This window comes from Dromaius novaehollandiae, chromosome W, assembly GCF_036370855.1.
Source record: "Dromaius novaehollandiae isolate bDroNov1 chromosome W, bDroNov1.hap1, whole genome shotgun sequence".
Lineage (NCBI taxonomy): Eukaryota > Metazoa > Chordata > Aves > Casuariiformes > Dromaiidae > Dromaius > Dromaius novaehollandiae.
Window position 1 is genome coordinate 64,769,362 of NC_088130.1, and position 19,943 is coordinate 64,789,304.

The 19,943-nt window shown below is 35.9% G+C and overlaps 1 protein-coding gene across 2 annotated transcripts in view; it reads left to right on the top strand.

Moving 5' to 3' along the window:
- LOC112985111 (phosphatidylinositol 3-kinase catalytic subunit type 3) overlaps nt 1-19,943 on the top strand; it is an 85,660-nt gene that overhangs the window by 21,645 nt on the left and 44,072 nt on the right. For both annotated transcript variants that reach the window (XR_010385875.1, XM_064501041.1), the window contains exons 7-18: nt 989-1,060; nt 2,132-2,236; nt 2,744-2,836; nt 5,452-5,637; nt 6,838-6,992; nt 8,259-8,346; nt 9,587-9,654; nt 13,401-13,506; nt 14,354-14,470; nt 16,171-16,302; nt 18,760-18,888; nt 19,206-19,275. Coding sequence is in view for 1 of the 2 variants with exons in the window: in XM_064501041.1 (XP_064357111.1) it covers nt 989-1,060; nt 2,132-2,236; nt 2,744-2,836; nt 5,452-5,637; nt 6,838-6,992; nt 8,259-8,346; nt 9,587-9,654; nt 13,401-13,506; nt 14,354-14,470; nt 16,171-16,302; nt 18,760-18,888; nt 19,206-19,275 (1,321 nt within the window). In the remaining variant the exon portion in view is untranslated. The remainder of the gene's footprint in view (nt 1-988; nt 1,061-2,131; nt 2,237-2,743; nt 2,837-5,451; nt 5,638-6,837; nt 6,993-8,258; nt 8,347-9,586; nt 9,655-13,400; nt 13,507-14,353; nt 14,471-16,170; nt 16,303-18,759; nt 18,889-19,205; nt 19,276-19,943) is intronic.

Consider the following 19,943-nt stretch of genomic DNA (forward strand, 5'->3'; position numbering starts at 1 on the left):
TTGGGCTCAATGCTCAGTTTAATCTTTGGAATTTCTGCCATATGTCCTATTTGACTGTGCTGGCATTGAATCTTTTTATTAGGATGCACTCCTGAAAATTATTCCAAAATAAATGACAACAAACTTAAGACTTCCACAGGACATACTATACTGTGTTTTTCTTTTTTGATTTTGCTTTTTTTTAAATGAACCATCCTGTAGCTCATGTCAAGTAATGCTTGATTACACTTCTAGAGTAAGACAAAAACTGATGTGACTGGAAAAGAAGGGGAGCAGTAGTCTTGCTGTTTTTTGTCTTGTGGTGGTGTACATTGTAGATTTGGTGCTTGTTTTGTTTTGTTTTCCCCCCTTCTGCCTGATTCAAACAGGAAACCTGTAGCTTCTCCCACCAGTTAATCAACAGCAGGGCTAGACTACCTGTAGAAAACCTGTCAGGCTTCTGTCTTAGTGTTGCAGACCTGGACAGCATGAATTCCCAGAAGCGATTGTGTCACATCCCTTGTTGAACCTGCAGTCACTAGGCGCGTGTATTATCTTCTCAAATTCAGCTGCATTTTGGAGAGCCTTTATGTTATACTATTTTAAGAAATTTTCAGTTTTGTGATGTGGCTGCTGTTTCTTGAAAATGATTTGAATTCAGCAAAAATCGGACCCTGATTTTTCTTTGTGCTTCCCGAACACATATGTAATGATAATGGTAAAATTCCCCACTCACTTCCCTCTTTGCTAGCATGGTAATGAATTGCCAAGCAGCATCTCCTCAGATGCCCTTTCATCTGCCTTTCCACCCGTCTGTCATCTGGCAAAAACTAACATGAAGACAGTCCATTTCTTATGTTTTTTTCCCCTTTATAGCCATGAAAAGACAACAGTGTGTACCTGTTTTGTTTTCTCACTTTAGTATAGTACACAATACATGGATATGGCATGTTGTGTTTTTTCCTAAAATGCAAGATGTTTAATATGTCTTTAACTTGTTGTTATTCAGGATGGTGATGAGTCATCTCCAATTTTAACAAGTTCTGAAATTGTTAAGATTCCAGACCCCCAGATGTCTATGGTAAGCAATGCTGCATGTAATGAAATCCATATTGTTGTACTTCTACTGAAAATTTTTCATAAATGGAGATGAAAGTTTGACTATGTTATTGTCTTGAATAGTCTAAAATTGCAGTGGAAAGATGTATTTCACCATTTGAAAAATATCGGTGGGTTCAACTTTTTTTTTTTTTCCTGCTAGGTTAATATGTGGTAATTGACTTAATATTCTCTCTCCTTCTTTCCATACCTAATATACTTGTTTCTGAGGTGTAGGAAAGCAGAGAAGGCAAATTGTTAGCAAAAGAGGTCAGAGGGTGGGAATATAAGGTAAGAGGGAGCTGAAGAAGATAAATGAAACTTAGAATGTGCCGTAACTCTTGGTCACTTAATTTGTTAAAATATTTTCTCCCTACGCTCTCTTGTGTGTTGTCTTTCATGTAGACAGTGCCCAAGTACAGTTCTAGAAAAGATTTCCATTATTGTGGATGCCAATTCAGTGGGACTGGTATTGGCAGCTTTGGGAACCTTAATGTAAGTGGGCTTCTACTGGCAACACTGTTTTGAGCACTGTGTAATCTAACACTGCAAGAGCAAGTCTGACAATGCTGAAAACTGCCTTGGCTGCTGAAATCTTGTTGACACTGTGGCTCCTATTGTTGCTCCTACTGTTGCTAACATGGTATTAACAGTGGGAATTTTTTTGAAAACGTTTTTCTTGCATACAAAGCTTTGGACTGCAAACATCATCCTAAAAATGTTTGCAAAGCGACTAGCACGCTTGAGTGCTGTCTAAATCACAGATGTGTTGACTGAAACACTTGCATTTTGCAGCGATTCACCCAAAGGCAAGGTAGGGCTTGCAAATTGTGTGACGTTTAAAAATATATATATATATATAGATATGTATATGTATAGTTTTACGGTGTAAGAGAGCATATTCTTGAAAGAGTTTCTTCAAAAAACTTAAATCCAGAAGATGCTGTAGTTCTGGATGTGAAATTTAATTGTCTTTGCTAGACAGTTTCATTTCAGTAATAATTTTCTCTGGAGTAGAAATATTTATAAGTACTAACTTATCCTCTGCATTCAGGAGAACTTAGTAGAAAGCAAACATCACAAGCTTGCTCGAAGTTTAAGAAGTGGACCTTCCGATCATGATCTCAAGCCTAATGCAGCTACGCGAGATCAGCTTAATGTAAGTCAGTGTCACGTGATAACTACAATTCTATTAGGAACTTCTCAGTATTAATGTATTGTGACAATTTGAAGAAAAGACAGTTCATCTCAGCTCAAAGGAAATTGTTAATTAGGAAATGTCATCAGGTGTTTCTTATTAAAGTGGTTAGTCAAATGTGGCCCAACTCAGAAATGACCAGAAGGTACTTGCTCATTTTTGCAAAAAAAATTAATTGTATTGCTGCAGTTTGGGGAAAGGTGGAGGGAATAGGAATACATACTATGCACACACTATCACGTTGGCATTACTGATAGCCTTAGAAATGTATATGTTTGCCTACACTGCCAGTTTATTCAGCCTCAGCTGGGGAGCCTCAGCATGACAACTTGAGAGAAGTGTGTGGTGTTGGAAAGCCTTTTCCTAACCATTTTTTTGCATTGTCAGTATTGTGCTTCATCACAGTATAGTCTGTTAACTTAGTGAATACACCTGTTCATGTTCATTTTCTGACTATGTTTTTAATAGATCATAGTGAGTTATCCACCAACAAAGCAGCTAACATATGAGGAACAGGATCTAGTTTGGAAATTCAGATACTACCTTACTAATCAGGAGAAGGTAAGTTGAATCACTTCAGGGGGATGTATTAATGCAACTGTGTTGCATCCTGCTTTATCTGGTACTGATTTTTATAACGTTCAGTCCTTGCAGAGATAGCTTCTGAGACATCAAAGCTCTCTAATCAAAGTTATTTTTTTCGTACAATTTTATTGATTCACAATTAGTGACTCTCGTTCCTCAAAAGTCCTACTAACAGGCTGTTCTTGCAGCAATCTTCTTACAAACCCTGAGTGACTGCTTAAAATGCTAGTGTTTCCAGTTTTTCTTCAGCAGAGAAAGATGATAAAATGTAATTTCTTTCATCTCTTTTAGACAAGGGTTTGCATTACCAGAGTATGTACTAGCACACAAAAACCCCAACTTAATCACACAGCAGTCAACACTTTTTAGGTAATGGTGGTATAACAATAACCATTGAGTTTTACATTTTACTTGTGTGATAATCCAGCTGCCACTTTTCAAAATGTATTAAAACAATCAAGTAGCATATGTTAAAATGACCAGCTGTTCCATAGTTAATGCTTGTCAATTAACAAAACTGAAAGTCTGTGTTTATACTACTACTGTGATGCTTACCAATTGAGAATCTAAGTTCTTGATTTTTTTCAAAGCATTTAATATGTGCCTTGCTAATTGGAGTAAATTAGCAAGCCATTTCTGCTGTGTGTGCATCTCTTCTCACCTTTTTTCCCACAACATAAGGTACTAAAACAGCTGGCAACACTAAGTAATCACTGTGTCTACCAGTGGCATCTTAGAATTGACTCCTGTGGCTTGCACTAGAGGGAATGGGATTGGAAAAGACTTTTAGTGTGATGTTTGGTTTACTGCTTGCTTGCTGATTGCTGTCAACCATTATCTTAATACTGGAAGAACGTTGTGGTAGCTGAGTGTTGGTGAATTTTATTAATTAATTTCCATAGGTTTATGTGAGAAGTGTTCTAGACAGCATCAAATTAATTTGGAAGATACCTGAGCAGGAGTTATACTTCAAGTAGGCATTATCTTTCTAGTAAATGCTCCATAGTCTAATGTGTTGGAAGATCTGTTTAAATGTGTCATATTTGTTAAAATACTTGTTAAAATTGGTAATAACAAGTAGTCTATCTCTGGTAGGAAGCCTTTTTTTCTTTTCTTAGTGAGGTAGTCCCTGTGAAACATGTGAACAAAATTAAATGGTAACACGCTTTTTCCCTTTTATAGAAAAATGCATGATTTCTGCTCTGTAACTCTGAAATTCTCCCTTAAGTAGACTGGGTTGCATTGGTGAGTAAGTCTGCAAGAAAATTTGAGGAAAACCTCAGTTTCATTTTCTGTAATGGCTAGTAAAACAAATAAAATAGATCAAAATAGAAAGCACAGTATTGCCTAGGTCCTTGATCTTCCTGTGTCGTGAATGTTGTATGGAGTTCTGGTCACCCTTTTTCAGGAAGCAGCAGAGAACAGTGACAGAGCTGCACAGAGGTATAGAATAGCTTCTGAAAAGGATGGAATACTTCAGGGTTGGGAGAAGACAGTGGAACTGGGGAAACACGCTAAGGGTTTCATGAATTATTTGGAAAAAACTCAAAAGCAAGTAGGTTATTGACTATGAAACTGTTTAGCAGCAGGAATAAAATAAGAGGCAGTCTTTTAGACCAGATATAATTGCATCATGAAAGACCTGACTAAAACTGTAAATATGTTCAAAATGGATCAGGTAAGTTCAGGATGGGTAGTTATTGTGCTAGCCTTCCTGTTTTTCTTCCAGAACTAATACAAGGCAGTATCACTTTTAACTTGGGTATTTCAATAAATCTCTTTTTAGTAGGAAATTAGAAGAAAACAATGATGTTAAAAGTACCCCTGTATAATGACACATGTATATAATAATATATACATCATATATAATATCATTGCATATATATACAAAATATGATAGATATGACATTTATATATATATGTGTAATATGATGTGTATATGACACATGTATAATATAATGAAATGATATATAATGCTTTGTATGATATGCTGCTGTATAATGATGAAGGGTAAAACTTGCACTTCTAGCTGAAATTTCAGATTGTTACAATCAAGCAGTGACATACCATGGTTCCCTCTTCTTTCACCTCCCCTAAGCTAGGTGAATGTTACCATGTAGCTTTAAAATTCATGGTGGCATACTTAAGATAATTAGCTATTTAACTGCACAGTTGGAAATGGATCAGAGATTTAACTTCCACTTATTCAGCTTCCTGTAGATCAGCCATGATGGTAAATATTTATGATATGATGCTGCAGTTCAAATGTTTTGGAATAAAATGTCACTTTGTGAAGTTGAATATAATTTTTCTTAATAGTAAGCTGTTTTTGCTGCTCACAAGATCACAGAAAGTTTGATAACTTATCCAGTAAGTTAGTAGGAAAAAAACTTATAAAGGTTGTGAAGCCCTTTGTTCATGCTGTTTAGTTTTTCTAGAGTGATGTCATTTATGTCAGTAGTATTCTTGGGTTTAAACTTGTGTAAATACAGCCTGAATCTAATTTTGCCTTGACTCGAAACATTAATTTCTCAAATTGATTGTTAATCGTGGGTTTTCGTAGATGAATTATCCAGTTTCTCTCTTTTTAGGCCTTGACAAAATTCTTAAAATGTGTCAACTGGGACCTACCACAGGAGGCAAAGCAAGCATTGGAGCTACTGGGGAAATGGAAGCCCATGGATGTGGAAGACTCTCTAGAACTTCTGTCATCTCACTTCACCAATCCAACAGTTCGGCGATACGCTGTCGCTCGGCTTCAGCAGGCTGATGATGAGGTATTCATTGTTCTATGAGTGCCTGGGAAAGTCAGCTGGTCTTAGGCCTTGGTGCAGAGTTTTTGTAGTCTCATCAAGTACTTTAAATTGCTACTTTTTAAGGCATTTAAGTGAATATAATAGTAATGGCAAATAAACAAATGAAAAAAAGTTCAATGTGATGCTGTTTACTAAAAGCTCTTTACTACATGGAGCAAAGTCTTCCCAATGTAAAGTGGCATTCAGTGATAGCTGGCTTTTGCCAAAAAAGCTGAAATGACCGTATGTTCTACCAGTGATAAATTTTGAACAGTCTACAAATTTGCCTGGTAAATTGAAGTAGTGTATCATTATGCTACTCTTGTTAAAGAAAGTGAGTAGAGAAGTATCTGTGGAAATAAGGTATCTCTAATGGTATACTGATTAGAATGTGATGAGCTGTGATTTGCGATTGTAGCCCACTTCAACAGAAGCTAATTCATAAGTTTTAATTACCATCTATTTTATTTTCTTTTGACAGTAAAAAATAAATAGTTGGAAGTTATCACTGTAACTCTTCAACCAATAGGGATGAAAATAGGTAATATAAATATTTCTAATTTTAGCAAACCCTCTTCAATAGCCAGGGTGATAATTCACTGATGTAAATGTCTTTTGCAAGACACTTGAAGGCAACTAAACTGGCCAAGTGGAATAGCAGAGGGAGCATATTCATTAAAAATGGCAAATGATCAAAATCTTATTTTTTCAGTCTGAAGTAGATCAGATATTGAGATTCATTACCAGTGATCAAAAGAAATATATGATGGTGCATAGAAGAAGAGGAGAGACTGAATTCTTATTATCCTTGTCCAGATTTTGTGCTTGAATTCCATTCTCAGGAGTCACAAACTGAATAGTTTGTTTTACAGGTGCTGGAAGCAAGTAGGGCAACTTAACTAAAGAGCATTCTAAGGGAGTGACTGCATTGAAATATATACTTAATTAGCATTTACAGCCTTTCAGTAACGAAGAGTTATTGAAATGGGAACTGAGTATCTTCTGTGAGTCAAACTTCATCTTGGACTAGTTTTTCAATTGTACATCGCTTGCTAGTGAGACCCTACTTTCTGCTTCCTTATAGGTCACTCAAAGTTATTCTGCAGATAGAGTTCTGAAAAGATGAGTCACAAGCAATTTTGACTGACTTTTCAATTTCTTTTCTTTTTTTCTCTCCCTGAGGATTTGCTGATGTACCTGTTACAGCTAGTCCAGGCATTGAAGTACGAAAACTTTGATGACATAAAGAATGGACTGGAACCAAGCAAAAGGGACAGTCAGGGTTCCATGTCGGAGAGCATGACTACATCTGGAACCAGTAGTGCAGAAATAGACAGGTAAAAAGCTAGAATTTTGGGTGGAAAAGCAGTAATAAGTAATGTCGTTAGCCCTCAAATTCTTTTTCTCTTGTAGGGACAATTGCATATTTGACATTGAGGCCTCAGAATCTGTAGCAGTGACATAAAAAAATATTTAACCTCTGAGCTTTCGCAGAATGTATTTTCTCAGTACAGAAGGTTCATAAAACTCTTAAAACTCTAAATCTTAAAGCTGTGGCCTGTGACCTAATTGCGTCTAAAGAAGGCAGCCTTCAGAAGAGCAATGGCATTGCTTCCTTCTGTCCTTGCAATAGATGGGATGTCTTCAGTGAAGCTGTTAGATGAAACTGGAAATTGGATTCTTATATAAGAATCTGGATGTAAAAGCCTTGATCAGTCTAAACTGGGAAGGAATTTCTTCCTGCTGCTTCAGAGGAGGAGAGTCCTGTGAACATAAAGGAACCAGGGAGCACACTCTTTATTTCCTGCAGGAATATGAAAGAAAGCCTGAACTGTCTGATTAATGCCATATTAAGTAAGGTGCAAACAAACTTGATTAACAGAATTCTCTGTTCGAACTCCCTGGGAATACTTAGTACAAATTTTGAAGGCTTCTAGTCTTAAGGTTCAGTATCTAATCACTTAAATCACTAGTACGTGCTCTTCCTATTGCAAGTATACTGCTCTGCGTTGATCCTATTGCAGAGTAGGTGTCCTGGGGTGCATGGTCTCTTTTTGAGGTTGCAGTGCCACTTAGACGTTAGTAGACCTGCTTGATTACTTACTTTCAGGTAAATTTACTATGCAAGAATTTTACCTAGCAAGCACTGAGTTTGTCTAATCTGATACATACAGTTCCATTCCAGACTTGAGTGCTTGTAGACATTATATGTTAACAATTTCATCATTTAAAAAAAAAAAAGCTTATACTGAACACTTGGTTTGTTAAATTTCTGTGAGTGTATGCTTATTTTCTACAGAAGCTGAAAGCAAAATATTAAGTTCAATATGAGTGAATGTTCTTCACAGCTATAAATGAACAGTGTAGTTATCCAGGCAATACAAACAGATGATTTCTTTGCTGTTTTCCAGAGAGGAGCCGCAGCTTTCGTAGCTGCTGTTCATGCAGTTTGTCTTGAAATGGGGACGAGATGATTTCTTAGAAGATACTTCTCTTAAAGTTTTCTGAATTTAATATGCCGTGGGAAGTGAAATGCATTGCTGTCTTGCTGCCCAAGCAAGAACTTTGCATCACATTAATTATATGTTCTTCTTTATTTGTAGTTCCCAGATCATGAGTCCTGTTCCTCCTGTTTCTTCACCACCTCTTACTTCTAAGACAAAGGAGCTTGCAGACAATGAAAACCTTGACGTAAGTCAAACACTTTGTTACCTTGAGGCGTATCAAAACGGAAACTTAATGTAAATAATATTCATGGTATTTGAGGGTTTTCTGGTGAACTAGTGCTGTTTTTATTTTTTTGTTTGTGAATATATGTATCTTCCTACTCTATCTTGCTGAATACTTGGAAGAAAGTGCTCCAAGAGTATAAATGTGAATTAATGCTAAGGAAATAGCAATACCTTATCTGAGGGTTTTTTATAGGCCATGTATTCATGAACATGGTCACATTATCCAGAATTGAGATTGGGCATTGTATTTTTCATAATAACAAAGTACTCCCTTTTAAAGGAGAAAATTATTGCAAAGGCTGTCACACACGCATTAGATACTAATAGTTGCATGTAGCTGAAGTACCTTTAAGACAGAGATTTGTGAGGAAAACAGTTACCCAGCTATATTAATCTCTGCAGTCTGTTCTTTCTAGAGCCTGATTCTTTGGCATGTGTCATATCTTAGTGGACCTAAGTGACACTGTTGATTTACAGCTGCTAGGGACTTTATTTTCTGCTTTTAGTAGAAATTGGGTAATAAAAATGGGATTAGAGGGATGGAAAGATGAGGTAAAGACAGTTGGGGAATTTGATTTTAATCTCATGTGCAGTTAATTGGTCCTTAATCCCTTAGATGTTGCCAATCTTGCTTTTTGGGTCTCAATATTATGTAGAAAATAAACCTCAAATGGAGCATATCAGTAGTGATACATAGATTTCTTCAGTTGGACTGTCAGACCCTGAAAAAGCAGGCAAGTCCTATGTGTACTCTACACATTCATTGCTTATGTTAAGACACAACATCTTAACAATATTCAGATCTTCTGGATGCAGGAAGGTGTAGCAAATCGCTTCCAGGGCTGAGTTGTACACTTGGATGATAATTGTGTAGGAGGAAAATGTAATATGTTATCGATAGACCTTTTACATTAAAGGTTTATAATTGGAGATTATCACATACTTTTACTGTGTTTGTAAATATATTACTGTAGAGGCAGATTTTATCTGTAGTATTGCTGCTGGATTTTTTTGGGAATAATATTAAAAATAATATGACTTAATGTTAAATTAGGTCAGACTGGATTCAGCCTTTAAAAGGAAATGAAATTCTTAAAACTCTCTGCAATTCGGGGGGGATTTTTCCTTTATTTTGTACCTCTCTCAAGTGCTCAGATTTCTTATGTAACTTAATTTTGTCTGTCTTAAATCCCTTCCAGCAAGATCTTTGCACTTTCTTGATATCACGAGCGTGCAAAAATTCCACGTTGGCAAACTACTTATACTGGTATGTTTGAAACTATTTATTCATAATATATGAATGTCTCATTGAAATCAAGGCTATAATGCCCAGAAGGATGTCCAAAAAAGGCTAAGTTCTGTCTTGAGAACTTGAAAATCTTAATTTCTGGCAAGATGAAGTTGTAGGTTTAAAACAACACCATACAGTCAAACAGAATAATTAGTAAAAGGAGGGCACTCACTCTTTCAAGTACACACACTGGTCTTTAGCAAGGCATTAATTACACAGTGGTCAAAAAGAAAAAGAAGAAAAACCCTGCACACTGTATGGTTTGAATTATCATTCAATTAGTTTGTGGTGGGGGGGAGTAAATAAGCTTGTCTTCAGCTCTGCTTTTCTGTTTGGTTTGTGTTTATAGTTTCTCATAATTTTGGCTAGAGTATTAAAGTTAGTTTAGTATATCAAGAGTGTATTTTATGAAGGATCATAAAGCACTCTAAGCCTTTTGTGATACCTACAAATGGAATCTTAAAGTTATGTTATGAGCACAAACAAAATGTCACTGCAGGTGTGTGCATTCTTAAGGGAGAACTTTAGTTGTGAGTAGTTCATCTAGATAGTGAAAAGGTAAGATAACTCAAGAATCCTGTCTGTCTTCTGCTATTTAAGAGTTAAGTTAGATGCCTAAACTGGTTGCCTTCATGCCTTCTTTACTTAATGGAGTAGGTATGTCCAGAACTGAATTATCTCATCTTAAGAAAGTGGGATGAATACAGCTATTCTCTGGGACACACACGTGTGCACACACACGTATGTATGTATACATATATGTATCTCAAAGGACATAGGTGCCTTTTACATGGCTAGAATGAAGTCAAATGATTCTCATTTGTATCCTTTTAGATGCCTCTAATAATTAATATTCATACACTTCAGCATACGTAAATGTGTTATATTAACCACGGATATGCTGTGAGTTGGAAATTGGTTGTGATATGACAAAATAAACTTAAATTGTTCCTATAAAAATTTTGTAAGAATCCTAATCTACCCTGAGAGTGGGTCCATTTGTAAATCCGTCTTTTCCTGTTTTATTTTTTATTTTTTTGATTGCTTTTTCAGTAATTAAAATTGAAGATATTTAAGTGCATGATTTAATTACAGTTTCTTAGTACGCATATTTTTTTTTTCTAGTGGCCAAACATAATGTTTGGCTTCAGAATAAAAATGCTGTTAAATTTAAATCATTAAAATAATTGCAGCTGGATTGATGTAGATAAAAGCCAAATGTTTGACCTAATCAAATATTCTTTATTAAGGTAAATGTTGCTAGATTAGCTTATTTCTGTGACATGATGAGCGAAGTTGAAGTTGCTGTGAATGAATCCACTTCTGTTTATTAAGAGTTTTTCTCATGTAGCACACTGATATAAACAACACACTTATATTTTGAGATCATCTCAGGCATTTAGTCTACAGAAAGTTTGAAAGTATCCATAATTCTAAAGTTTTTGTCTTTTGACTGCAAAAAAATCAGTCAATTCATTCTTTGTTTTCTTTCCAGACATCTCAATTTCTCAGTGACAAAATACAAATGTTGCAGCCACTTTCAGAGGTGACGTAGCCATAAATCCTCTTGGCTGTGATCAATTGCTTGTTTCAGCTATCCAGACACAGCATGCACCTAAAATAATCAATGGAAAAAGTACAGTAACCCTTGAAAATCAAGCCTGATTCACTTACCATTCTAAAGCTATCCTAACCTTATACTTTCACAGTGTCTACAGAAGTCAGTACTGCCACTTATTTCACTTATTTCTCTGTCTCCACTTTGGATGTATGAGACGCTTCCTAAAATGTGAAGCATCATTCTTGCTCCTTGTTTCAAGATAGCTTTAAGGAATTATTTAAAGTCTTTTTTTTTTTTTTTTTTTTTTTTTTTTTTTTGGAATAAAGATGAAAGTAGCAGGCTTCAATTCATTACTTGCTGTTTTTCTTGAACCTTTGGTGCATAGGCTTTGCAAATACACACTTTGTTTTTTATACTTATGTTTCTGCAATCTAATGTGTCGTTTTAGTTAGGCAATAATGCAAGACAATGTTCAGTGAAGTTTCAGAAGTAATCTCTAGTTACAGATTTCACTGAGATAATAGTACTCATGAAGTAAGATACTTATGCCATGTTTTAATGTGTATTGAATGTGTTATTTGTATTCAGAAGTGAGTGTAGTAAAAATTGACATGCACAAAGTTAATGTTTTAACCACTTCTAGTAGAGCTCTTAGGTGAGTATGAAAAATAAAATCCAAAATTCTTTATGCAGACAAAGCTTTTTTTTTGGGGGGGGGGGGGGGAAAGGGGGGAGAAACCAAAGTGACAGTCAATTCTGTCTGGCTATGTATCTGTAACATTTCCATACAGTCCAGAAATGTGTATGTTTGTAGCTCTTTTAGTTAGCTGTCAAACTGACTTTCCCTTCCGAATTTTCTTTGTTTTGAGGAGGAAGGAGGATTGGATTGTGGAGAAGGGGGGCTGTTTTTGATGTAAACTGTTGACAAGTGACTTTCTTTCATTTTCTTTCTAAATATCTGACAGCAGTTTCCAACTTTAATAATTTAAAATAGGAATCCAGGACATTTTCACATATATCTTTTACCATAGTATAGTTGAACTGAAATCGGTGTAAAATTAATACAGATAGCTAAAAAGAAGGTCAGCAAAACTCTGTATTGTTCATTTGGTTCAGTCTTGGGCTGTCGTCATTCTTGAGCGTTTGCGGAAGTTTTAGAAGAGTCCAAATATCCCAGTACTGTGTTTTCGCAGCAAGTCATCTTACCCCTTCAAATACCAGCAGTATGGGAAAGCAGACTTCATTTTTATATGTCGGCTGCAAATGACTGACCTCTAATACTGTACCATAATCATCTGGAAAGAAATGCTATGTAAACATGTAAGAGAAGAATAATTCTAGCTATTGGTGGAAAGTCAGAGTATGTTAATTTTATGTGTAGCCACTTGTGAATCCAAATGCAGTGTTTGAAAATAGACTGACTCACTAATTTCTTTCCTTGAAAAATAGTATGGTTATACTTTTTTCATGGACAATGTGATGAGATGCTGGGCAACAGAAGGAAGATCTGAGCACAACTGCATTTTGCTTTCTGGTGTTGTGGATAGAAATAAACATAAAGGCTTTTCAAACAAGTTTTTATCAACTTATCAAAATAAATTGTCAGTATATTCATCTTAAATTGACTTATTTAACTTTTGTAGCTGAATCATAATTTTAGAAATGATAACTTATTTCAGAATGTAGACATTTTAGAGGTGCATTGGGATCAGTAAGGTCTCTTCCACTGTTACTGATGGTAGAATAATGCCAGAATCTCACACAGGTAGTGTGTGATTTTGCTTTTGCAGGTATACTTAGTTTTATTGCCAGTTTGTAGCCACTATATTATGCCTGGACTGTACAGGGTAGATTAGTGGAATGCTCACTCCCCCCACTCCCACTGCTTGGTTGGGGTGTTGACTTGGACATCTGACTTGTGCTGTGTGAATGACGCCACTTCATTGTAAGTGAAAGACTTCAGACTGTTATGTTCTCCATACCTAAGCGGGAACTTGGCTGACTATGCAATTTTGAAGCCTTCATGTGTTGGTTGAGGTAGATTAAGGTGAAGACTGACTTTATTTTTAGCTCCAGACCTATAGTAGAAGGCTACTGTATTTCACACACAAATTGTGTAGCACAGGAGTACATCGTAACTTGGATTGTTTTTATGCTGCAGGTATGTAATAGTGGAGTGTGAAGACCAAGATACTCAGCAGAGGGACCCAAAGACTCATGAAATGTACTTAAATGTGATGAGAAGATTTAGTCAGGCTTTGCTAAAGGTAATGCTTTTGTGTAAGGAAATACTTAATGGCTTGGGATAGTCATCCTTCAAAAAGGCACACATGCCTAGGAGCAGGACAGTCATGCATTAAAATTTAGAAAGCTTCCAGTTTTCTTTGAATATTCACTGTGGTAAAACAATAACTTTACTGAAAAATGCAAAGAATTTTTGAAAACTTTGTTATTGCTTGTTCTCCTGAGTAAACGTATTGATTCTAAAACCCTCTTCCTTTTGTAATAAGTCTGTTTTAATAAATGTTTCTTTATTGGAAGCACTTGTCCTTGCACTGCGAACTTGCGAAGTGCAAGGACAAGAGAAGATAGTCCTATCTTTTGAATTTAGGAACAACATTTGGTATATCAGCAGCAGAGGGTGCTGGAGCAATGAGGAAGAAAACAGAAAAAAAGTCTTCCAAACTACAGCCTGTAACTTATAGCAGATGTGCAGTCTTTGCTGGTTTTAGTGTATCTTGCACTTTACATTTAATTCCCATTTTAGCAATGTTATTCAAATATCTCTAACTCTTAGGATACATAAGAATATTCTGTGTGCTGTCATGCTTATCCTTACTAACTTATTTTGGTTGTGTGAATAAGCTTGTCATGCATGGATGTTCACAACTAATTATTGTTCATGCAAATTGAAGTGCACTTGTAGGTCAGATAATCAGAATCACTGTAGCTAGCAAAAAATTATGTTTTACAGAAAATATCTTTTGAATTGAAAGGAAATTGATCTTTAGTCACTTACTTTTAAAAGCCCATAGGTCTAGGATTAAAGAAACAAATTCCGGGTAAAATAATTATGGAACAAAGAACTAATTTTGTTTCTCTTAATTCACTTAGGGTGATAAATCTGTCAGGGTTATGCGCTCATTGTTGGCAGCCCAGCAGACATTTGTAGATCGGCTGGTTCATCTAATGAAAGCAGTACAGCGTGAAAGTGGGAATCGTAAGAAAAAGGTAAGTACGGGATTGGAGAACTTATCTCTGGCTAGAATTTGAGGACAGGAATACTAACTTTTCACTGATAACTCTTAGCACGGAGATGTGCTTATTGTCCATCTTTCCTCTTAACAATTTTAGCCAGTGTTAAACTTAGGAGAGGATTAGATGACCTGAAGTTCCTACGTGTTCTGAAAGTTGGCATGGGAACAGAGATGAGGCCTTCTGTGTAGTGATACCATTGAGGGTAAAAGCACATTGAGACTGGCACTTTCATTTACTATATTTGGTGAGGCCGCAACTGAGGGGCAGTGATCAGCTGACTAATCCCCATACATATCTATCTAACTCATCTGCATGGTGCTGTCTCTTGCCCAAACTAAAGGCCAAGTAAAAGAGCTAGATGTTATAGGGTTTGGGTTTAGGAGAAACACCTTTGGCAAATGGAAGATGTAGAAAACATAGAAGTAGTAATGAGATGTCAGTGAGATGTTATAGGGGATGTGGGAAGTGAGTGGAGGTTATTGTGGGGTGAGAGTTATGCAAGGATAGAGAAATTCCATGAAACAAAGTTTCATTTGTTACAAGGTTTCATTTGTTCCAAGAGGAGCAAAACTATTCTTTTAAGGGGCAGGTGCTGTTGAGAGGTTGCATCTCAAAGAAAAAGCTTTCCATCATAGATGCGTTAAGATGCTTTGCCTCACCTAAGGTATTTTAAGAATATACTTTACCCATTGGTATGGGAAGAAAGCAGGAATGCCAAAGAGATTTCTATTTGTGCATTTTCTTTTTCTCTATATGACACATAGCTGAGTTTTTTTAAACATTGCTTTTTCAGTGTAATATCAATTTCAGTCACCTTCTTTATTTCTTTAAATCTGTGAGGTATGTTTTTGCAGGAAAATGGAACACGAGCTTTGTATAATTCTTGCGAATTTTTGTGTGTTATGCATCAGTAATAAAGGTGTAATCACTAAAAGAAAATGATTATATTCTTGGAGGGGTTTTTAGTCCATAAGAATGTATTTCTTGCTTATTAAATATAGTGGTAGCATTCTGTCAGATGCACTTTTATAATTGCCAGACATTCCCATGAAACTAAGAAACACAAGGCTTTGATTCTGGATTAAAATCAAGACAGCAGCCAATAACCATTGTAAGTATTCCCAACAGTATTGGGCTACCTGGCTGTGTCTCTGTGTTTATACCTGCTTTATTCAGTAGGGGAAAAGACTAGAGACTTTTATGTATATGACCTTTATTATGCAGGACACCAAGTACTAAGAAAATTGAGTGGTGTTGAACTTCTGGTTCACTGGTGATAGGGAATTCCTCGAGTTCGAGGATTTACAAGATCAGACCTGATGACTTGAGACAAGCTTCTAAAGTAGAACTAATACTGAACTGGTATAAAAAATAAACCATCTTGCTACTCTTGCAAGCAAATTAAAAATAAATTATTGCAAGGCTATTGTATCTGACACTTGCAAAATGGCTCAACCAGGTTTAGACTAGATGGAATATCTCCTTGCTTATTCAAATTACTGCAAAGGGAGAATTTTTATTTTGCTGGACTTTAAGAGTGAAAACTTTTCATTCTTCAGAAGAGTAGAAAGTTGAATAAACGGAATATTTCTTAATATATTATTTGTTAAAATACTTTTTTTAATTGTTAATATATATACTTACTGTCTGTTCTTTAAAAAAAATTCTTTTAGAATGAGAGGCTACAGGCATTGTTAGCGGATAATGAAAAGATGAATTTAGCAGATATGGAGCTTATTCCACTTCCACTGGAACCTCAGGTGAAAATTAAAGGGATAATCCCTGAAAAAGCCACGCTCTTCAAGGTAAATGAGATCTTCTGGATAGTTGAAATATAATCCAATCTTATGATCACCAAGGTTAGAAACATCACCTTGCAGATTTCAAGCAAGAGGCTGACACAGTGAAGGCAAAATCTAGCTGTAAAGTGCCCTTACAGTGGTTAAATAGCCTATCAGAAAGATTGCTCTTTATTTTCTTTGTGATTTCCCATGTTTTCAAGTTAAAGTGCCAATTTCAAAGCAGTGTCTTTCTGCTTTTGTAAGATCGATGTAGTGTATAGATTAACGGAATTCTGCTATTGAAAAGATAAGTTTTTATGCGAAGGTGGTTTCCAAGGTGGAAACATTGCTATTTCAGGATTCCCTGGACTGTAGCTTGCTGGTGTTCAATGGGAATATCGTTTGTGATCAAAGTCATGTGGTGCTGCTTAGTCAGAAGTGCTGCATCTCAGCTGTATATATGAATCTGTTCTGTTGCAAAGTAAAATTGTTAAATTATTAGAGATCAGAAAGTAATAATGTGATCCGTTTAGTTTTATTGAAGTGGAATGACAGGTAGATCCTTTGTTACCCCAGGGTTAGTGATTCCTTCACAGAATCACAGAACGGTTGAGATTGGAAGAGACCTCTGGAGATCAGCTAGTCCAACCCCCCCTGCTCAAGCAGGGTCACCTAGAGCATGTTGCCCAGGACTGTGTCCAGACAGCTTTTGAATATCTCCAAGGAAGGAGACTCCACAGCCTCTTTGGGCAGCCTCTTCTGGTGATCAGTCACCTTCACAGTAAAGAAGTTTTTCCTCATGTTCAGACAGAACCATTCTAATTCGATTGCTTGTGGCTGTATGGCCATACCCTGATCTGGTTACTGAACATAACTGAACTGAAATACATTGTTAAAAAGGCTGGGATTACTTTGCATCCTGCGATACTCAGAATCTAGGTTATTGCTTATGTCTGGTGATGTAGGACATCTTTATGAAATTTACCTTCAACTCATATAGGCTACTGCGATCTAATTTTAAGGTGACCAAAATGTACTCTACTGGCCAAGCTGAGGAGCAGGAGGTGGTGCGCAATGCTTACAAAGCATTCAAGCTGCCATTGCGACCACTGTTAATTCATCGCCTCTACTAGGTCATAAATGTACGCTCAGTAGTCTGAAACATTTTTGACAGATTCCTTGTTGAACATGATATAACGTGTGTCTACTGAAATCAAAGGTGAACCTTTTTCCATGGCTCTCTACCACCCAATCTTTTAGCTTGGGTGGGCTTCTTTATGTATCTGTTACCCTCTTTGAAGAGGGCACTTATTCTATTCCATGCTCTTGCACTTTGAGTTGGAGTCAGCATTGGAAAGAATTTGTCAGGCCTTGTCAGAAAAGCAAGGTTTTGCAAGCTTGAGAGTCAGCTTTTAATGTGAGAGGAATTTTTAAAAAAACAACCAAACAAAAACTAAATGCAGTTAATTCCACTGTGTTCCTAGAACAGCAACCAAATATTCCCGATCAGGAACAACAACTTAACTTGTCTGGTAAAAAATCAAGTCAGTCTTCTATTCAATGGCCTTTTTTTTAGCATGGTAGAAAACTTAGGACCAAAAATACAAGCAAATTGAGGGAAAAAAATACATACATATATGTATGTATGTATCAGAAAATGTGGGATCAAAATATTCATTGCATGTGAAAATCTTTAATGAAACTGCTCAAATATTAAAGTCTTTTTCTTTGATTTTTTTAATTATTTTGATTTTGAGAGAAGTGACTTGGTCAATTGCAATATATGAAATTATTCATGTAGGTAATTGATCCCCTTCGATCCATTTTGTACAGCAAAACTGCAAACAATTAAATTAGCTTTCTCAAACAACAATGTGAAAAGACATGCTTGCTTTTACTAAGTAGATTAAAAGAGCACTTAATTGTTTGAGATGTCTTGCCCCTAGCATTTCTTTGTTTAGTTCTCTCTCTCCTCTGGTCAGTTTAGATTTGTTTTGTTCTGACCTTTTGCATAGCGTTTCTATGTTGATTTGGATTACATGCATGCAAACAATTTGCATCCTTCTCTCTTTTTCTCTGCCGCTGCTAACTTTTTTTCTTCTCTCAACAATGGAAAGCCTGCAGAGTTTTCAAAAACGTGCCTAGATCGTGTACTCAATAACTAGAAATGGTATGTTCTGAGTCCTAGGTAGTATGTAGCTGGTTTAGAAGGTTTTTAGAATCAGTTCTCTTCTGCCAAACTTAAGGAATGTTAAGGAACTCCTGTTCCTCAGTGCTGTGCCATAGGTAACCAAATAGGACTATTCCATATCTTTTCGTAACTTAATTTGATATCGGAAGCACATAATCTGATACTTGTTTGGTGCATTTTTAATTTACAGTACTATAAATAAGGATTTTTATTTTAGAATTTCAGTGTAGCAAGATGTGAATGTGAACATTGCTATGAACAAATTCAGTAGAGTAATTTTCCTTTTTCAGAGTGCCTTAATGCCTGCTCAGTTATTCTTCAAGACAGAAGATGGAGGCAAATATCCTGTAATATTTAAACATGGTGATGATTTACGTCAAGATCAACTTATACTTCAGATTATTTCACTCATGGATAAGGTGAGAATTACTAACCAGTATCCTTATTTTTCTAAGTTACCAATTCTCCTCATGAAGAGCAAGAATGGGGAAAACTGTTAATGCAGCTTAATTCAGTTCTTCAGTTGTTGATGATACATTCCATGGTTTTCAGATCTCTCAAATGGCTTACTCTTTTTTTTTCTCTAGATATAGGCAAAGATCATCTATAGATAAGAAAAAGATTGTCAAAATGACTTTTGCTTGTCACTGATTTGAATGAAGAACAATGGAGATCATTCTGATTATAGGAGCTTTAGTTGTTTCTTGCTGTATTCATGTTTGCATTTTCTTTCCAGCTGTTAAGAAAAGAGAATCTGGATTTGAAGCTGACACCCTATAAAGTGCTGGCAACTAGTACAAAACATGGTATGAGTACCTTGTTTTTTTAAAAAGACAGTAACAGGAGGAATTTTCTCCTCTGTCTGTTCGTAGACTGTCATGATATAATGTTCTCATAAGAGATACTTTGTGTAATACAGCATTCTAAAAAGTGCAAATGTGTAAGATAATCTTGTTTCAGTATAAGTCTTGTGGAAATTAAAAAAAAAAAAAAAATTGAGTGACTACAGTAGTCCATATGAGACTCAAATGTCTTCATAAAAGAAACCAGGTCTTATTTTTGAAACAGTCGATAGAATATGTACAGCATTATCTTTGCTTACTAGCTTGCAGTTTAATCTTGGGCAAAGCATATGTAGTACTCCTATTTATCAGTTCCTCCATTAAATAGAGAAAAAAGAAGACTTGGCTACATTTTTAAATACATTGTGGTGCTGGATAAATACTTAGAAAACCATTGATTTATTTTCCAGTTTTCAGGAATATTTGGAAGAGCAGACCTTTTTAAACTAATCTGGAATCATGAAAAGTAGCTTTAAAATTCACTGAAGGCTGAAAATTGGAGAGAACTTTTTTCTTTGCCAATAAGCAGTTGAGCGAAAGTATGCATGAGTGTTGCCCTTTAATAAAAGGGCATTGTAGAGTAGTTTTGTTTCAGTTTTTTGCATTGGAGATTTGTTGGTTGTTTTCTGTCA